Consider the following 21295-nt stretch of genomic DNA (forward strand, 5'->3'; position numbering starts at 1 on the left):
TGTATCACAGCTTTCATCAGCAGTGTGAACACGCCACAGTCCCGCAGACTTTCCCATCTGCTCGCAGTCTTCATCTCCCAGTCCCAACATGTGAAATCGGACACCTACTTTCTCAACCCTTCCCAAACAGTCTTATCTGCACTTCCAGCTGTCACTATAACACTATACAAAACATTAACGCGCAATTCAGACTTTAACTGCAGCAACTGACTCCACAAGTTCAGACGATCGACATCGATAAAAAGTCGCCGTAAACTTGCGGTTCAAGAAAACGTACTTGAAGAAACACGGGCGGAGGGCGGGAGGAAAGGGAAAGCCAGAGGGGTGTTTCCTCTCCAGCAGAGGAAGGATTGAAGTAGTGAGAAATAATTCATTAAACAGCGTGAAATGTTGAAATATATTGAATTTTAGCTGACAGTCGCGATGTCGACATCAGTTTTACAGTAAAAGGTGAGTGAATTCATGTCAAAACTCCTAGAAAAGAAAAGAAAACAGGAACCGGAGGCTCAGCCACGATACGATCCAACTTTGTCACGTCTAAAATGGAGTATAACATTTATGATGAATAGAAAAAACATTTTAGTGGTTTCTTTTTAAGGATTCAAGTATTAGTCATGCGTCATGAAGCAAACAGAAATACTCACGTTACTTAATTTTAATGTGACTTGAGTGTGCTGGGCTTGTTTTCTCTGAAAACAGGCATTTTAATGTAGTATGGCTGCATTCTTTAAAGGTCTGGAATAAAATAAAATTTCCTAGTGTCTTACTTGAAGGGTCATTTAATTTCATTTTGTCCCTCATGAACATGTAACTTACAGATTCCAACTTTTACTCTCTCTGCAGGCAATTTCTTATGTAGCCAGATATGTATGTATCTGTATACAGAAACAAAACATATGGGGTTTTTTTTCTCTCTCCATGAGAATGTCTTTTGGCCTGTTCCCAGCCATGTTTCCAAATTCTCCTGAAGTTTGTTATGAAATATACCCTTTATGGTTGCTAAATTTGCTATAAAACTTGCTTTTTCAAGGCAACTACATCCCAACATACACTACTGTTCAAAAGTTTGGGGTCCATTGGGTAATTTTAAGAAATTCATACTTTTATCCAGCGAAAATGTATTAAATTGACCAAAAGTGACTCTTAAGATGTTTATAATGTTGCAAAATATTTCTATTTCAAATAAATGCTGTTATTTTGAACTTTCTATTCATCAAATAATCCTGAAAAAAACATTTTTTCCACAGAACATTAAGAAGCTCAACTGTTTTCAACATTGATGATGTTGACAGAAATGTTTCTTGAATGAAAGAATGTTTCTAGAATGAAACAGCAAATCAGCATATTAGAATGACTTAAATTGTAATCATATTTTACAATATTACTGTTTAATGTATCAAATTAATGTAGCCTTGGTGAGCACTTTCAAAGACTTTCAAAAACATTCAAAATATCACCCACCCCAAGCTTTTCAAAATTTATTTTGAATTGCCACAACAAACTTATCATCACGTAAAAACATTTCTTAATGAACATCTTTAAGAAATGTGCTTTTAAAATCACCTTTTCAGACTAGAAAACGCACTCATTTTGTTGAGTCACCCTGGATGTTTTTCCCCCCTCAAAATATTTTTTTTTGTTTAGCTTTATGAAAGATTTGGAAAGGTTTTGGAAATTATTTTATGTCTTTATATTTTATAATATATACAATTTTGCATGTGCTTTTAGCCTGTCTATGCTGGACTAGCATCACTCTCCAACGGATGGAGGAGAATCCAGACAGCGACAGGTATTATGAGAGGACCGCTGATGACCCCTCACCCTCGGGCCAGGGGACTAAAGAGCAAAGTGAGGAGTCCCCCCTGGGTGATCACGACCTACCCATCATGCAATGGGAAGATTTAAGTTTGCGGATTGCAGAGCTAGAAAGGCAGGAAGAGGAAAGAAGGAAAAAAGCAGAGGTAACATTTTACCAGGACTTTATATATATTTATATTTATTAAAATATTAAAGACCTCATTATGCTTCAGAGTCTAGGTTTATCAGAGCAAGACAGAATACTTGGATGCTGGACAGAATCAAAACACCATTCACTCCATCGGGAGCCATGGGCGGATGAGAACAACTACAGTCCCTGCCGTGTCCCTGTCATAACGTCACGGTAATTCACATGTGCATGTTCATAATCTTTAGCTACCTTGTTCTGTTTAATGTGTGCTGTGTGTTTCCATCCTTCAGGTTTAATAGTCCTAAAAACCTTCAGCTGTGTTTCATCAACAACAGTGAGAGTGAGGAGGAGGAGGATGACGAAGGAGCATCTAGCAAAGAGGTGGGTGCAGAGAGTCGTGATAGTAGTTTTCCTGAGTTGTATCTCGGGTCATGATTTATAAGGTTGCGGAAAGCATTAGGTTTTTGTTATCCTCAGAGCTCATGTGAGGCAGAGGTACGTGGGAGTTGCTCTCGGGGGCTAAAACAGGAAGTAAAAGCAGCACTCAGGACTCTCAGAGACAAGCTATGGGCCGAACAGAAGGAGAAAGAGGTGAGAGGTTGCAAAGACATAGTTCACTCAACAGTCTTGCATGACTGTCTTTCTTCCGTGAAACACAAAAGGAGAATGCGTTGGGTGGTTTATGCATGCACTTACAAAACAAAAATGGAGCTTGTAATGGGGACTGAAGCTTTTAAGTTTCCAAATGGATTCAAAAACACCATAAAAGTGTCATTCAAGATATCTACTTTTGTGTTTCACAGGATAAAGTTACACAGGATCACATAAGGGTGAGTAAATGATGGCAGAAAAGCAGACTTGTTTGCGGTATTTTTCCCTTTCATTTTCTCCACATGGATTTCAAAAAAATTCTTCAATAAAAAGTTCCTGTAATGAACCAAACCAGCCATCTCTGGGATGATTCACAACATTTCAAATTTTCATTTGAAGCATAAAATAATATACCCGTAATAAGTATAAAAAATAATAATAAAAAAAAAAATGTATCTTATGCTCATCAAGGCTGTATTTGATCAAAATGACAGTAAAAACAGTAATATTGTGAAATATTCTTACAATTTTAAAAAGCTGGTTTCCATTTTAATATATTTTATGTCATTTTATTGTATTGTAATGATGGCAAAGCTAAATTTTCAGCATCATTACCACAGTCTTCAGTGTCACATGATCCTTCAGAAATTATTCTAATGCTGATTTGTTACTTTATTATTATTATCAATGCTGAAAACAGTGCCTCTTTTTGTGGAAGCGATGATACATTTTTTGATGAATAGAAAGTTCAACAGAACAGCATTTATTTTATATAGAATTTTTTGTAACACTGAAAATGTCTTTACTGTCAATTTTGATCAATTTAATGCATCCTTACTGAAATAAACATTAATTTACTTATATATATATATATATATATATATTAGTGCTGTCAAACGATTAATCGCGATTAATTGCATCCAAAATAAAAGTTTTTGTTTACATAATATATGTGTGTACTGTTTATATTTATTATGTATATATAAATACACACTCACTCATACAGTATATATTTTGAAAATATTTACGTATATTTAATATACAAATATAGCATTTTTCTTAAATATATACATGCATGTGTGTGTATTTATATATACATAATAAATATAAACAGTACACACATATATTATGTAAACAAAAACTTTTATTTTGGATGTGATTAATCGCGATTAATTGTTTGACAGCACTAATATTTACTTCTGGAATGCTACTGTTGTACTCTGTGCCTTTAAGGCAAAGGAGTGTAAGTGTTATCTGAATGTAATCCAGTGTGGTTTTTTGTGTGACTGTCTTGGTGGTCATTTCTCTGGTATTTATTTTGTGCATATTTTTGTTTTATTTTCAGCAAGCCACCCACAGTAGCATGAACATAAGGAGAAAGATTCTTAGCCTTAGTGATCTGCAGACATGCTCTTTACTGCAGCTGAATGCGCTCAGGGCCTCACTGAACGAGGACATTCAAGGTATCTTTTCCTCAGTGATACAATTTGCAGTCACTGAACTGCAGCAACAACATTTTCAATCAATAATACAACTCACAAATGTCGTGCAGTTTTTTAATGCTTCTTTAAACTCTTTTCCAAAATGTTTTTGCACTTTTCAAATGCCATTGAGATAGTGACTCATGCACTAATTTGATTCATGCTTTTAGATTTGAGCTCAGAACTGGTGAAACATCTCGTAGTACGGGACCACCTTCGGACTAAGCAAGATGCTTTGCTCCTGGATGTACAGGATATGACATCATTATGAATGATCTTTTTGTTTGGAACACTTTGTAACTGCAGTTTAACGTTGGCACTTTCTGAAAGCAGTAATTTACTGTTACTCATCCTGTGGACTAACAAAGGCCAGAATATCCTGTTTATTCTTGAAGAAATGTAGCCCTCACAGAAACTTTTGTTCAAATGTGAGTCACATTTATTATAGTCACAAGTTTTATTGTGGGAAAAAGTGCCTTATAACAAACTCTAATGGCTCTGATTCATATGTCACTTACAGTTTAATTTTACTTCAATAAATAGAGAATATATTGAACTGCTGTCAAAGCCATATGTGATCAATAACTGTGATGTATTAATCATCAGTTACTTTAAGCATTCCATTGAAATACAGTATATGTAATCGCCATGAAAATATAAACGTGTGCATTTTGCCGTCATATGAATGTGCCTTATAACTTTCCTGTGTATCGAACTTATACATGAGAATGAAGTATATCTCAGTGCTAAATATTCACAATAATTTAATAAATCATTTATTTTATACACAGTCGTTGGGAAAAGCGGTTATGCCATACATACTCTGCATTAAAAGATACTTAAGTTCCTTTTGTGGTTCCTTATAGATTAAAGTCAAAATTAATGTTGTGGTATTTTTTCAATTTATTTTTAATGAAAAATAAATAATAAAGTAATGCACATTTTTATACATTTGTATGAATAAATGTGTAATTTTTTGACTTCCCACCGACAGTAAATGAAAATGAAAAATTGCTGAAAATGGACTCACCCTCAGGCCATCCAAGATGTAGATAGTTTTTCTTCATCTGAACAGATTTGGAGAAATGTGGCATTATATCACTTGCTCACCAATTGATCCTCTGTAGTGAATGGGTGCCGTCAGAATGAGAGTCCAAATAGCTGATAAAGGCATCACAACTTCACACTGTTGTTTCAGGCTAAAATACAAGTCCTCTACATATAATATTGATTTCTTCAATGAAAAAGTTGTCTCATCTGAATCAGGAGAGAAATATGCACAGACCAAGCTCCATTTACAAGCCCGAACAGTCTAAAATGTTGATTAATTTTGATGTTAAATGACTACAGGGGATGAACTTTTTCATTGGAAGAAGTGTTATTATGGATTATGGATTTGAATTTTGGTCAGATGTGAGAGTTTAAAGCTAAATCTCCTTTATGGTGGATTTGTTACACTTCCCGAAATGTTAATAATGGACTTCATCACTTGCTCACCGATGGATCCTCTGCAGTGAATGGGTTCAAACAGCTGATAAAAACATCACAATAATCCAGAAGTGATGGTATAAAGTTAAAATGCCTTAAATTATTTGTTTGCTATACATACATGCAGCTTTTTGTTTTAATACATCTTTATTGATGGGCTGGAGTTGTGTGGATTATCGTGATGTTTTTATCAGCTGTTTGGACTCTCATTCTGATGGCACCCATTCACTGCAGAGGATCCATGGGTGAGCAAGTGATGTAATGCTAAATTTCTCCAAATCTGTTTCAATGAAGAAACAAACTCATCTACGTCTCGGATGGTGAGTACATTTTCTGCAAATTTTCATTTCTGGGTCAACTATTCCATTAATGACAATGTAATATTATAAACAGTATAATATGAGTTCATAGAAAAAATATTTGGTTTGATGTTAATGAATGACTACTTGAGTGTTACTGGTGAGGGTTATGGGGGTTCATAAGACAAAACTTGTTTAGCCCTGGTATGTTTTACATAACAACCTGTGTGTTTCCGTTAGATTGCTGTACATAAATGTACTCAACTGCATGCAGCTCAGCTGACTGACCATTCATGCACAGTGAACAGCGAGGGAGCGAGAGAGGGCACAGAGACCAGAGAGAAAAGAAGAAGGCACACAGAATTACTGATTAGTAAAACCTAACAGATCTGGATACCAAACTGAGAAAGTAATTTGTACACAGAGACTGTAGTTCAAGAAGTGCAGCAAAAAGTACTGAACTTTTCGTCCTGACCTTTTATCAAATGCGTGAAGAAACGAATACATTTTGGCTGCACATTCAAGTTACCTTTTTTCTCGACCTTTAAGCAGGTAAGATATTTCATTTAGATCTACTTTCAATGGTCTACATGTATCAGAACAAACTTTGCTTTAATACTATAAAAAGAAAATAGCTTTAAATGAATAAGGATGACCTATCCAGTCATTTCAATCTCTATAATACGATCAAATTTTTTCTAGTTTACATTTTCTAACTTTTAATAATCAAATCAAGGTGTTTATAATCGATATGCACGGTTTTGTGTTGAACTGCACGCTGGATTGGGTTTCCGATCAGCATTTCTTGTCTGAATGAATGGGAATTAATTATTTACTGGAACATACCTGCAAGGACACATGATATTGTAATACCAAAACTGCCTCTGTAGTACACAAGCATATTCATTAAACAAACTCAAGTGTTTTATGAACCAAACATGGAGACTTTGTCATTACTGCTCCATGTTATGTAGGCACTATGCATATAGATGAATGCATCAGCCATGTCTAGCCATAAATTAGGCATCTTAATGCACACGCTTCGCAGTTTTCATTGCAAACGGGGTCAGTAGGGTCAGGAAGTGGCGCGTGTTGATACCTCTTAATTTGTGTGAAGAAAAAACGCAGTGCGAAAGAACTCGTCTAATACTGTACATGGGACTCAAAAAATGGGGGATGGAAAGATGAATGAAGGGTTTACGGAATAGTTTGTTACTGATTGATGGGGTAATAGACCAGAAGAGGCCGATTCAGCACTATAGACAGATAAAGTTGAAAGACTGAGTCATTGGTCAACCTGCAGTTTGCTTGGAAATAAACTATAGGACGGACTACAAGAAAGTTCAGATTTACAATGCAATCACAGTAAAACTATATAACGCTCCTTTGTTTTCTCCATTTTGGAGCGATGTCCTCACAGGATATCCTGAAAGCTGAAGAATGTGGAGCTGAAGAGGTCTCGAGAAGACAGTGATGTGGCTCTGTGGTAACAAGATCAAGGACAGCTGATCATGAAGACCACGACTTCAATCTCCAACGTATCACTGCAGCCAGATGTTCATAACCACAGCACACCGCACAGCTGCAGCATCGACGAGTCCTACAAGTACATCATCTTGCCTCTGTGCTACTCCTTGACCTTCTTGCTCAGCCTCGTCCTGAACTCCACCGTCCTCCTTCGGTCCTACCGGTGCAGGAGCGGCCGTCAGTGGAACACTTCGCTGATCTACATGGTCAATCTGGCCTCCACGGATCTGATGTACAGCTTCTCGCTGCCGTTCCTCGTGGCCAGCTACGTTATGCGTGACCATTGGGTTTTTGGAGACTTCATGTGCAGGCTGGTGCGTTTCTTGTTTTACTTCAACCTGTACTGCAGCATCTTCTTCCTCACCTGTATATCCGTCCATCGCTACATGGGAATCTGTCATCCGATCAGAAACATTGCTTTGGAGAGCAAGCGGGCGGTTAGGGGCATTTGCGCAACTGTTTGGGTCATAGTGTTCATCCTTACATGCCCAATCGTCCGGTTTGCCAAAACAGGGGATGTTTTGAGGAAAATCGGAGGTGGGGTGAACGAAGGAACCGATTCTTGGTCGGAAAGTAGTGGAGATGCTGGAAAAGTCGAGGTGGAGGTATATAGGAACTGTTGGGATGACGCAATTGATAGTGAGTTTTCCGAATACGTGCCTTATGGAATCGTTCTACACCTTCTGGGCTTCTTCTTCCCTTTTATCGTCATTGCATGGTGTTACTCGCAGGTGGTGCGGACCATCTTCCAAACGCTTCACTCCCAGCCCCAGGTGCAAGAGGAAGGGGGAATGTGCGGCGGGGTCGAAGGGGTCAAAGACAGGACGTCCGTGTCCATCTCTGGCTCTCCACATGCACCGTACCTCAACAGGCGGCGCAAGTCCATTAAAACCATCATCACCATCACCATCCTGTTCGCGCTGTGCTTCCTGCCCTTCCACATCACACGCACGCTCTTCCTCGTCCTCAAGGAAACCAAGGCCGTCGAGTGCCAAACCATGCGGATGGTTTCCATTTGCTACAAGATCACTCGGCCGCTGGCTTCCTGCAATTCCTGGCTCAATGCACTCCTTTATTTCTTAACAGGAGACAAAAGCTTAGCCTGCTGTGGACGGACCAGCGGCGGTCACAACACCCACCTGCTCTGGCCTTTACAGATTCTTGGAGGACAGAAAGAGGCGGAGGATCAAGAGCAAGGCAATTCACATAAAGCAGAGGAAGCTCATGAAAGTGACTCGAAATCTTCAGGAATAACATAGATGCACAGTCTCTATGGGACAGACCTACTTTTAATGCTCTAGATTTCATTTTATTTATTATTCATTCATGCTACTGAGCAATTTCACACAATCTTGAGTATTGCTGTATGTTTTATGCTAGTTTGTAACCAAGTATCTCTTTTAAACTTAATGTTTTTGGAGTTGGTGAGTAAAAAAAAAAATGGAATCAGTAAATAATATTGAAATAAGAATTTATGAAAGTATAAAACTGGCATTTCTTATGCACAAAATAAGATATTAATTGCTGACTGACTAGAAGTAAAGTACAGTCAACAGGCCAAAATAATATACAAAAGAAACAGGAAGCAAAAAGTTACTAATTGACATCTTGTGACAATTAAACCGATTTGCTCACACTATTAGCAAGACTAATATGACCTGTATGCTGTCGAGATCCTGAAACTGTCGAACTGCACATACTTTTACAATCGAATAAAGATCCTGTAGTGAATAAAAACTCATTTTAATGTATCTTAAAAATAAAAAACAAACTTTTTCCAAATCAAACTTAAAAAAACATACTTTCAGCTCATTGTAAATGACCATGCTTCTTTTCTGCTTGGATTGCAATTCCTAAACATTCACTAATTCATAAGCAACACCATACATTTGTTTTTTATGAATATTGTTCACACTGATAGATTAAATTTTATACATAACTTCATTTTATTTTGTTTCAATTGATGTTTACCTTGAACACACACACACTTTCAGACTACCATTGTGATTAGGCATGAATATGTAAGAGTGTAAAATTCATAAGAATTCACCACTTCATAAACAACTGTAGATATTTGTTTTATGAATGTTATGATAGAATTCACTACGGTTATGGTAAATGGTTAATCTTGACTATGTAAGAGTGTAAAATCCATAAAAAGTTACCATGAAATTTTATTATTTGTTATAATGTAATTAACATTGACATAATTTACTTGGTAGCCCTTTACAAGGGGGTTGATTTGATTTGTTAAAATTAGTTAATGCATTAGGAATCATGAACAATCTTTTTTTTTTTTTACATATACTACATTTACAAACATCAAAAGCTTAATTAAACTTTATATACACATTTTTATCCTTGGAGATTTTAATCATTGTAACTTAAATACTGCACTTCCAGGTTTTGAACAGTATATTAAATGTGATACCAGGAAGAATAGGACTTTGGACAAATGCTATGGAAATTTAAAACATGCATATACAGCCATAGCTAAACCGCCCTTGTCTAACTCTGACCATAATACTGTTCATCTGATTCCTACATATAAGACAGCCCTAAAGAGTTGTAAACCCTTGGTTAAAACTATCAATGTATGGTCAGAAGACAGCATAGAAACACTGAAAGGTTGTTTTTTATGCACAGACTGGGATATTTTCTCTAGGGAGCTAAGCCTGGATAATGCCACAGAAACTACCACAGAATATATAAAATTCTGTGTTGATACTGTGATTCCAAAACGCAAAATAAAAGTCTACCCCCCAGTGCAGGCTTAACCGCTTTAAGAATTCCTTTGTCCCTCTGTCCATCAAAGCTTTAAATGACAAGTCAGCCAGAGGTTTGCCCCCATAACGGTGTTTTAATTGTAACGATATTCATGTATATTTCTTTTTTTTCTTTTTTTATTGTATTTTATTATTATGACGATTACAGGTGTGTTGTATGATGTAGTGTGCAACTGGTTGGTTGATAGCAGTTTGTGTATGTGTTGTGTATGTGTTACTTATTTAAGCAGCAGTCACTGGATTGTATGTGTCCAAGACAATTTTCCTTCGGGACAATAAAAGTCTATCATCTACCTTGTCCAAATACAGTTTTGTAGTGCATTACTGATGTATGGTGGTTTAGTATGACTGTCATGATGCATCCCAAGGTGACGCTTGTGGATTAATCCTCAGTGAAAATAACCTTAAATATTTGCGTTTTTTCTTTCATTAATCGTATTACCTTTTCTTTTAATCAGATTCATCTCAAAAGCAAACTCTATATATCTTGCATTAAGGCCAGAATAATTGGCAAAAGAATACGCAGTAAATAGTTGCACGCCACATACTCGCTTCTCTTGAGCACAGTGCTTTATCTCTGTGCAATTCTCTTGTCTACCAGAGCGAGGCGCTGTTGCACAAGGGGATGCACAATCTCTATTTGGTTGCGGGAAATATGTTTTATTTTCTAAACTAAGAAATGACCGAAAACTTTTAATGTATCCCGGGTTTCAGACTGTATCAGCAGACACTTTCAGCTGAGGATGCCTTCACCGACAGAGCCGACGATCACATGTTTGATCGGGATGGTGTTATGTCATTTTTCCGACTGCTTTACAAACTAACGTTAGCAGGTAAACTTGAAAAAATAAGCCGTGGCAGAAAGCTTCACCTTTATCACGACATTTGACCGAAAAGACCCGAAAGCTTGTTTTCTGACTACTTTGATCCGTGTTAATTCGCTTATGTGCTGTTTTTGCTTTTCGATGTTTTATTTGCTCTGTTCGGATAAATTGGATTGGATTAAAACGCTAAAGGACCTTGTCGAGTTGGTGGCTTTGCATTGGAAATAGTGCTGAATATACCTAACTTGTGGACTGAATACGAAAAGTCGCTCTAATGCACAGAAATAACTGTATTTGCTTCATGTTTACGCCGACGAAATCAACCTGAGGAGTTTATACTAAGTTTGAGTGCGATCCGATAAACCAGCTGTGGCTCGAGCTCACAGCTGTTCTTTAAATTAGTGCATCAAGCTGACACCATTTCGTTTTAAAACTTCAACAAAATGCGATAGACACGGGAAAGCAGTCCACTCAGTTAAATTGGATCGGGTATTTTGGCGTGAGGCCTGCTGGTCGGGCTTTTGCCGGGTGAGATTTGGGGGGAAGGCCGCGTCAGGTCGCGTTCAGGCCGGCCGTGAGTGACGCGCAGTCCCGGCGCCAGAGGACGAGCTATGGAGAGGATGGAGGTGGACCAGTGCGCAGGCGCAGGAGGAGCCCTCCGAAGGTCCAACAGCGCCCCCATGATCACGAACGTCAGGTGAGGGAACTGCAACCACTGCTGAGTGACTGCTGCAACCCAATATTCATTACCTTGTGAATTCATTTAAAACGTTCATTTAAACTCTTGTTTGCTGGTGCTGCAGTGATGGGACGACAGTATTCAGCTCGAATAGTTCGACTCGGTATCGCCGGAGCAGCGTTTCTGTGAACCCGAGCTGTCCCTCACGGGTGAGTATTCAGATGGTTTGTGAATATCAGTTTTGGGCATTTCGTTTTCTAAAAACTTCGAATAAACCCAAATAACTCATTTGCGTTACAGACCCTTCCTCTGTCCCCATTCTCGCTGTCTTGTGAGAGATCCGAACACAAGAGACAGGTGAGAACTAAAGAATCGATTCTGTGATGCTTTTAAACAGTAACGAGTTCATGAGTATGTTGAGTACCTGTTGCCTGCATTTACTTTCAAATTAAAAGAGATAGAAAGAATCCATTGTAGTTTTGTGAAGAGATTTATTAGTAGGCACAATTGTTTTGTATCTAAAGAAACATTAATTCAGTTAAGTGATGTTTTATTGTACAATGTTTGTCGTCCAGATTGAGAATATGGAGCTCACTTTGAGAGGAAGTTTACAGAGACTAAGGTAACCAAACACAAAATTGTGCATAAATTAAAGGGTTATGTATGTTATCAAAATATTCACTTATTTTAACTTGATTTCCTCTCATCTAAGTGCCTCGCCTGCTGTTTCCTTCCCTCCTGCGAGTCATTGGCATGACCATCTGTCTCCAGTGAGTATTTCTCTTTGGGTTTCAGGTCATCAGTTTCAATCCATTGTCGTTCTTGTTATTCACCTCTGTACGTCCCATGCAGGGATTCCATTCCCAGGACAGCGGTGTCACTCCTAATTCCTCACCCAGTCCAACTCGGAGGTTTCGAAGGTAAGCCTGAGTTAATGAATAAAACTACAGTATTAGAATGTATATCCTTCAAATGTCAATACTAGCAGGAATTTGGTCTCATATTTAGTTGTTTCAAAATACAAGAGACACAAATATCTTTTCTGAACAAAGATTTTGATTTGTTTTTGAATGAACAGAGGATCTGTGAGCTCTGGAGTGAGATGGCCATCAGTTGCACCTTTGAAAAGGAAAGGTAATGATTTATAACCTGTTGTTTCTTCTAAATGCATTTGAAAAAGAACATTAGAAACTTATCAGAAAGGACAGGAATCCTAATGAATACAATGAAAGAATTATTATTACTAGAACTTTTAATATTTTATTGGTAGTATCTTTTTTGTATGAAGTAAAACTACCATTCAAAAGTTCGGGGCTGGTAAGATTTTTAATGTTTTTTTGAAGAAAAAAAAGCTTTGCTTAAAAAGGCTGTATTTATTTTTTATCAAAAATACAGTAAAACAGTAATATTATGAAATATAACAATTTAAAATAAAAATGTAATTGATTCATGGAATAGCAAAGCTGAATTTACTCCAGTTTTCAGTTTTACATGATCCCCCATTCTAATAAACCATTCTAATATGCTAATATGAATTTTAATTTGGTGCTGAAGAAAAATTTCTTATTATTATCAATGTTAAAAAAAAAACATATTTTTGTGGAAACAGTGACTGATTTTTTTTCTCAGGACTGAGAAACTGATGAATAGAAAGTTGAAAAGAACAGCATTAATTTAAAATAAAATATAAAGTATTAAAATTATTAAATTTTTTTACTGTCATTTTTGATCAATTTAATGCATTCTGACTGAATATAAATATAATTTTTTTTTTAATCACTGACCTCCAACTTTTGAATGGTAGTGTTGTGTAATTCTAAGGATACATTTTCTATATTGTTACTTTTTGGCATTGCGTTTCATAAGTACATAGTAACGGTTCTTGTTTCATTTCATGTAACACATGGTGAAAAGTTTAAAACTTAATGAGTCATCAGAAATTTAGTGAGTCATTTTGACTGATTTATTCAAAAGAATCAACTAGTTTGTGAATCGAGCTACACTAGTGATGCTGTTTGTTTGTTGCAGGCAGCGTCATTCAGTTCCAGTATTAAAATTCCCATCTTTTAATCCGTTTCTCCAGTGATTTTGTTGTCATATTACATTATCTGTCTGTTTTTTTTTCCCCATTTCCTCTACTCAGGTGGAGTTGAATCGGACGGTCCGCCCAAAAAGCTCTTTGTCGCTGGAGTCACAGACCCTGCTCACATAACCAGTTACACAGTCAGGTGAGTATTACAATGATGCTTAAATAATAAACGGAACAAAATCTCATGCTTCATTATGTGATCTACTTCAGCACTTAATGAATCTCTTCATACATACAGTGTTTCCCAGTCAGTGGACTCTTCCTCTGGGACTGCTCCTGTTGGTTCAAACACCCAGGACACCCCCCTGTCCCTCTCCCCTCTCCCCCCCGCCCCCCTTCACCTCTCACCACCCTAGCATCTAAACCCCAGTATTCATCACATCATCACCTTGTAGAGCTTTGGATGCAAGGTGTTATGAAATGAAGACCAAATTTCAACCTAATCTCAGTTCTGTCCCTTTTTGTTTTCCTGCTTTTAATTTGGTGCTTTGAATAGAGTATTTCAACTCAATCACTTCTGAAGGAAATTCGAACTAGTTGTTACTTTGATTTCAAGATGCAATATAAGAAGACAAAATCTTCTGGATGTATCTGACATGACAACATGGATGCTGCAGGCTATCATGTAATTTGTGAATAATTATGGAACTTCGGTGCCTACAGAATAGTTTGCTGTATATATGAAATAGTATCTGCAATAACACATTTGCAATGAAAGTGTTCAGGTTAGACCCTTTCCTTAGTTTACAGACTCAAAAGAAAGACCAGTTTTGCTCCTTTTCGTTTTCCTCGAGTTGTGGCAAAACATTTTTGTATCTTGGTAAATCTTCAGCTTCCATTAACAGGGTCCAACGGTCTGGTAAAACGTCCAGAATGCGTAGAAAAAAGGACTAAGGAATAGAGAGTATTAAAATCAGTTGGCCATAGATGTCAACTTTTTGTATAAATGTGTATAAATATGTGAATAATCGAATATTATTTTGGTAGGTATTAATCTTGTGTTTCTCTCTTGCGTTTATCTGAGTCTGTAAATATGTTTATTTTTCCATATAGCTTTTAGCTTGGACTGAAATTTTTGAGTTTGAAAAATATTCTTTAAATCATTGGAAACGATACCAGCGCATTCAGGCAACTCCCATATTTTGATTCGCTTATCGCTTACTTAAAGAAATAGTTCACCCAAAAATTCATATTTGCTGACAATTTACTCCCCCTCAGGCCATCCAGTATAGATGAGTTTGTTTCTTCATCAGAACAGATCTGGAGAGGTTTCGCATTACATCACATGCTCACCAATGGATCCTCTGCAGTGAATGGGTGCCGTCAGAATGAGAGTCCAAACAGCTGATAAAAACATCACGATAATCCAGAAGAGATGGTATAAAGTTAAAATGCCTTGATGGATTTGGTTCTTACAAACAAGCTGATTTTTGCTTTAAAACAATGTTTATTGATGGACTGGAGTTGTGTGGATTACTTGTGGATTATTGTAATGTTTCTATCAGCTGTTTGGATTCTCATTCTGACGGCACCCATTCACTGCAGAGGATCCATTGGTGAGTAAGTGATTTAATGCTAAACTTCTCCAAATCTGTTCCGATGAAGAAACAAACTCTTCTACATCTTGGATGGCCTGAGGGTGAGAAAAAATGATCAGCAAATCTTAATTTTTGGTTGAACTATTCCTGTAAAACATGTACTGTAAAGACTAGATGTCTCACTTCGCGTCTACAATCCGTTGTTGTTGTTGTATACGCTAAGCACTTTCAGTTAAAAGTCCACATCGAAAACTGACCTAGAGCCTAGTAACGACATAGTGTCAAAATCATTAGTCAAACTGTTTTTCCCTCCTAAACGTTGTGAATTGTGTACAGAAATTGAGGACTTAAGATACTTGCAAGGGATGAGCTGTTGCATTACAAAGCACGTTTCTACATGGATACACTCACGGTTTCAGTGGATATCATACTCTTCCTCTTGTACTGTTTGCACAGTGTTAGATATCAATGTTGCTGTTACATGAGTGGGATCATATTTACTTTTATTGTAATGGGTCTTGTTTTGTAATGTTTGAATCCTTTCACTTGGGAAATATTTTCAGATCTTTGAAGTCGATCAGATTTTTCTGTAAAAGCAGCAGTTCTGGATTGTGGCTTTAATTGTGGTGTTTGAGCTGGATGGATTTTATTAAGAATATGTATTATCCAAAAAGTGACACGCTGCAGTTAATTGAACTGGAAGCCCTTCTAAAGCAAATCTACCATGATACTTCACAGCATTATGCAAACGATGTTGACTGTGGTGCATGTTACATTATTTATGAATGTGTAAAGGCTCTGGTAGCAGTATGTACTTCATTGTCATAATTCTTGATTCCTAAAGTCTTTATTGTATGGACACCGGCAGCTTGTTGGTCTCTAAAGTTGCACATCAGACATTTGAAGCCGTTCCTCTGTTTCCATATTCATATATCTGGAGGAATACAGCTCATTCTTCGATATAATGTCATTGCCTTTTATTTTTACTCATTTAGTTTTTAATTCAGTGATAATGCCTTACAGCTTTAGTTTTAATTCCAAAGTTACTTGCACTGTCATTTGCAATTTCCAGTTGTTGGGGTCCTTGAGATTTCAAAGTTTGATACCAATGTTTATGGGTCTTTAAAAGTGATTACAAATGTGCAATATGCATTAAAGTTGCTGGAATTAGTATGTCAAGTTCATAGGGATAATCAGTTCCAGGTATGTATCAAGAACCTGAATGGAAGACTTGACAGCTGTTTGTTCTGAATCATTTGTAGCATAAGTACCATGTCATTTATTTTTCAGATTTGCCATACACTTACTATGACAGGTTCTGTTGTATCTGTTTGTCAGAGAGAGAGAAACACGATTTGTCCTTTCTTTGTTCTCCTTAAATGATTGAATGGTGTTGTGAAGAAACTAAATGGATTGTGTGACCGCACGAAAAACATTGTAAAGAAATGCCAAAGCCAATAGATTTCGTTCAAGTTGTAAATATATTCTGGAAGCCAGAAAAATTAAGTGAAAGATGGATATTTTTTGACATATTGGTAGCAAAAGTACATTTATTCCCTCTCAGTCGCCCATGATGAATGTCCATTTATCAGAGAAGAAATCTCATTTACCATAAAATGTATATTATACCATATATTCTTATGAAAAAGATCATAATAAAAACTCATTTTATTGATTTGTATGCTGTCTTTTTATGCCGAGCCAAGAAATTGTATGACAGGATGATTTGTTCATATAAAATTTAAGCAGGCATGTCTTATGTTTGCTGTTGAAATGACCCGTTTAATTGTTCTGTAATGATAAAAAAAAATATATATATATACACAGAATAGAAGCTGCACCTAATACAGTGGCAGTGAAAGAAAATGGTAAAATTTTCCTGAAACTATTTTTGCTGTTGTTTCATTACAAGCAGCATCTCACTTCACTTCACAAAGCTTTACTTCAGCCAAAAGGGCCTAATAATTAAAAAAGGAAGGATTTTTACAAGTAGTTTGACCACTGTCCTGTAAACCCCTTTTCAGCTGTGGGCAGATCAGATCACACAACATGAACCACTAAAAACATAATTCCATTATCTATTTTTGCTGCATAATAAGAGCTAAGGATGCAGTTATTTTTCATGGAGTAATATTTCATCTTCACTGACGTGGGTAGAGAATGGTTGGCGATGTAGTACAGATCTGGTGCTGTTTGAAGCCACAGCAGAAAAGGTGGTAGAGGTGTACAGCAATGATCAAGCTTGGTCATCTTTGCTCCCCACGTTGCACCTGAATATCACTTCGACTGACAAGTGAAGATCAGCGGGACAGCAGAGGCAGATCACTGGAGTTCATTATAAGACTGGAGTCCAGATTCAAGCTCTCTGCCAGAAAAAAAGAAAGAAAATGTAACACATTTAATCAACACACTTTGTTCCTATGCATTCATTTACCCCAAAATGAAAACTGTGTCACCATGTAGTCACCTTCATGTCATTTGTGATATCAGTATCTGTGAAACAATTTTGAATAATACACGAAAAATGCAGGAAATGCATAAAAAACATGCAATTACAATGAATGGAATGAATGTTTTACAGGGTTTCTGCAGGTTTTATGAAGGTACATTTAAGACTTTTTAAAGACCATTTTAAGACCAATTAAAGAAAATTCATGCAATAAATTAAAGGGAACGTCAATATGTTCTCTAAATGTGTCTATGGAGCACACAATAAGTATGCATCAGCATTTTGAAAAAAAATAACATCCTACAGATTTCCATTACTTAATATATAGTCGAACTACAACATGGAAATACCTTTTACTTTACCTTCTGCAACGTATTTGTAAAAGCAAATATATTTTCCAGAGCAAATATATAGATCGTTAAATCAATTAATAGCAATAAGATAGGAAGTCCTGTTTTCTGTGAAATCCAAGTGAATTGAATTTACAATTAAAACAAGAACAAATATCTGCTAATGGGCTCAGACAAAGCAACTTAATTTAAATGGAAAACATTTTCTGACCCCATTGATGGATATTTATACTTGCTTTAGGCATAAACTTAATTTTGTTCAATTTCTCAGAAAACAAGACTTCAACTATCTTCATTTTGCATGTGAAGTAAATGTATCTTGCTTTCAAGATGTTTAGATACTTGTATTGGAAAACAAGACAAAAACACAGAGGAAGATATTCATTTTTTTGCAGTGCATGCAAGATTTAATGCCATTACTTCATTTGTGGAGGGGTGAATTAAGACTTGCAAAAACCCTGTTTTCCAGCTTCATAATGAATGCACGTGAACCATAAAATGTTTTTGAATGATACAAGGGTGAGTGATGGCAGAATTTATTTCATTTTCTTTCATTTCTATCCTTCAATGCATTCAAAATGTGACTCACCTTGGTCAAAGTTTGGTTTTTTAGTGGAACCCTCTCCAAGCCCCATGATATCCACCAAATCACTGTTCACATCAGAGTCATTCAGAGCACTCAGAGTCACATCTGATAATAGACAGCCAAACTGTGTAAGTGCACTGACAGACATATAACCACACTGCTTGGATTTTGTTTCATTATTTATCCTTTTTCATTGAAATTGAGTCACCTGCTGGTTTAGGGTTCTTTATTGCTGGTTGTAAAGATGAAGAACTCTGCAATCCAGTTGTCACAACAACCTGCGAGGTCGGCACAGCGATAACAGTGGGGGCGACTGATGCAGGAGGCGGCGGTAGCGTCACTGTGATTTTCTTCATGGTTTTTTTAGGCGACTCTGCAGTGAGAGGTACCCTGCTGTCCTCATACAGCTTCCTTTTCACTGTGGTCTTAATCTGGGCACTACAAGATGAAAGGAAAAAGAGAGACAAAGTTTTTTTGTGGTGCATTAGGGTAAGATAGGGTCAGATGGGGGAAGATGTCCTCCTTAAAGGAACAGTTCACCTCAAAAATGACAATTCTGTCATCATTTACTCACCCTCGTGTCATTCCTAACCTGTATAGGTTTCTTTCTTTTTATATGTTGAACACAAAAGAATATATTTTGAAGAATTTTAAAGAACTAAACAGTTGTTGGTCCCTATTGACTTCCATTGTAGGGAAAGAAATACTATGCAAGTCAATGGGGACCAGACACTGTTTGATTACCAGAATTCTTCAATATATATATATATATATTTTTTTTTTTTGTGTGTGTGTGTGTGTGTTCAACAGAAGAAAGAAACTCGTACAGGTTTGGAATGACTTGCGTAAATGATGACAGAATTTTCATTTTTGAGATGAACTATTCCTTTAAGAACAACGGGCATTTACGTTTAAATTGTAACATATTTAGATTATTTGATTTATATTTAGTTTATCATGTGATGACGCATCAGCTAATTTTAGTTGTTAGAGCACAAAATGTAAAATTATTTAATTACTGGGGTAAGATGGCACCATACATAACTTTCACAGAATATATAAATGACTTTCTGATATCATTCTTTATCATATTTATATATGGGTCAAAGGCATGTTGGTGTCCGCATCCATTTAAATGGACAAAAAAGACTTTATATACATAGAAAGCATATTAAATACAAGTGTCTACTTTAATATTTCAAAAACTGTTTGTGAAAATAAAATGTCAAAATATGGGTGAAATAATGTTCCATCGTCATTCGGCGTAACAGATATATGTATGAAAAAACATGCTTATCCTGACCTGTATTTATTAAAATGTATAAAAGAAAAAGTGATCATACTAAATTTCATTATATATTTTTAAAAAAAAGTCTTTGATCAATGGTTAAAACCTAGTTTTTTGAAAGACAGTAGCAAAGATTGGTAAAGATTTAAATTGCAGTTAATTCGTTTTAGTCTATTAATGTCATCTAATGAGTCTTATTCTAAATTTGCCTGACAAGATGTTTTGGTATATAAGCTATTGTTACACTGAATGACAATGTAAAATACAAATGTGAAAATTTATCCTGTCACAAAAATTATGCATTTTATATTCCACACAATTAAATTATATTACATGTAATGTTTGAGAATTTTAATATTTAATATATCAATAATAATATTAATATATATAGTATTTTATATAAATATTATACACACACACACATATACACACACACGCACAAAGAAAAACAAGTAGATAGAATAGAAAAAATAGAAAGTTAGTGTTTGTTTTTTGTTTTGTTTTTTAAATAAAAAATAAAAAAAGATAAATATAGATAAAGTAGAATTAAAATAGAATAGAAAGTGTTAGAGTTAGAGGGTCAAATAAAGGTGTATATTGTATAATAATATATTGTAATTAAAAAAACATCTTACTATTACACAGCTGTAACTCTATCACACCTACAGCTTCAGAAACACTTACACTGTCCGCTCTTTTATGACTGAGCTGATGCTGTTCAAATCTTCACCGAAGCGGCGAACCGCAGAACGCAGCATCTCGATCTCCGTGTCGGTCCATTTGGCTCTGAGAGAAGTCAGTTATAAAATATCGACTATACTTAAACAACAACGGTACATTTGAAATACAGCAGAAGACGCAGTTTGAGCGGAAAGGAGGTCATAAACCACATCTCACCCTGCAGGAGAGGAGTCTGCCACTGGATGCAGCTGCATGGTCAGTTCACCCAGTTTAGAGAAAGCAGCGCCTGCAGCCGAGAAGATCTCGCCCACCTGATTGACATGTATATGTGCTTTTGATTTATCACTTACTTAAGAATATTTATAATGCAAAACAATGCAAATGTTTACCTTTGTGGAAGCTGAAGTCATACTGGAGTGACACAAATACAACAACAGTCCAGTCGAGTCTCAGTCAACTGCGCTTAATAACTAAAACGATCAAACCGGTTTAAAATGACGGCTGCATTCATCCAGTGACCAGTCGTAGGAAAATATATTTATCTTTATTATATATCTAATAAAAAAAGCTCTATAATCAGCATGAGCGGAACATAATAGTTCGAACTAAAAATTCCCAGAGTACAATGCGGTTCGAAAATGAGGCGTGTGATTGGTCAGTGCATAGCCAATCAAATGATTGCACACCATCT

At 36.3% G+C, this 21295-nt stretch overlaps 4 protein-coding genes across 5 annotated transcripts; 3 read left to right on the top strand and 1 right to left on the bottom strand.

The window, feature by feature from the left end:
* The first annotated feature begins 124 nt into the window (after window positions 1-124).
* Window positions 125-4952, top strand: LOC107720586 (schwannomin-interacting protein 1-like). Of its 2 annotated transcripts, XM_016528309.1 has the most exons (8): window positions 125-450; window positions 1729-1961; window positions 2031-2161; window positions 2239-2329; window positions 2426-2539; window positions 2752-2778; window positions 3885-4002; window positions 4191-4952. In XM_016528309.1, exons 2-8 carry the CDS (start codon window positions 1764-1766, stop codon window positions 4289-4291), a joined length of 780 nt encoding a protein of 259 aa, XP_016383795.1. In that variant the 5' UTR covers window positions 125-450; window positions 1729-1763; the 3' UTR covers window positions 4292-4952. The 2 variants fall into 2 exon arrangements, with proteins under 2 accessions (XP_016383795.1, XP_016383797.1); XM_016528311.1 differs by lacking the exon at window positions 2752-2778.
* A 2366-nt stretch (window positions 4953-7318) lies between these two features.
* Window positions 7319-8593, top strand: LOC107720603 (P2Y purinoceptor 3-like). Its single transcript, XM_016528328.1, has one exon. It carries the CDS (start codon window positions 7319-7321, stop codon window positions 8591-8593), a length of 1275 nt encoding a protein of 424 aa, XP_016383814.1.
* Window positions 8594-10734: 2141 nt separating this feature from the next.
* Window positions 10735-14932, top strand: LOC107720581 (protein FAM122A-like). The gene is made up of 9 exons (XM_016528305.1): window positions 10735-11641; window positions 11748-11832; window positions 11924-11980; window positions 12199-12245; window positions 12336-12393; window positions 12476-12543; window positions 12702-12757; window positions 13767-13851; window positions 13951-14932. Exons 1-9 carry the CDS (start codon window positions 11556-11558, stop codon window positions 14066-14068), a joined length of 660 nt encoding a protein of 219 aa, XP_016383791.1. The 5' UTR covers window positions 10735-11555; the 3' UTR covers window positions 14069-14932.
* A 419-nt stretch (window positions 14933-15351) lies between these two features.
* On the bottom strand, window positions 15352-21243 carry LOC107720679 (chromatin complexes subunit BAP18-like). The gene is made up of 6 exons (XM_016528461.1): window positions 20994-21243; window positions 20821-20915; window positions 20608-20709; window positions 18844-19073; window positions 18639-18740; window positions 15352-17615 (listed from the first exon to the last, which is right to left on the bottom strand). Exons 1-6 carry the CDS (start codon window positions 21012-21014, stop codon window positions 17551-17553), a joined length of 615 nt encoding a protein of 204 aa, XP_016383947.1. The 5' UTR covers window positions 21015-21243; the 3' UTR covers window positions 15352-17550.
* Window positions 21244-21295: the final 52 nt, after the last annotated feature.

The sequence above is a fragment of the Sinocyclocheilus rhinocerous genome, unplaced genomic scaffold (genome assembly GCF_001515625.1).
Source record: "Sinocyclocheilus rhinocerous isolate Xijiao unplaced genomic scaffold, SAMN03320098_v1.1 scaffold603, whole genome shotgun sequence".
NCBI classification, from domain to species: domain Eukaryota; kingdom Metazoa; phylum Chordata; class Actinopteri; order Cypriniformes; family Cyprinidae; genus Sinocyclocheilus; species Sinocyclocheilus rhinocerous.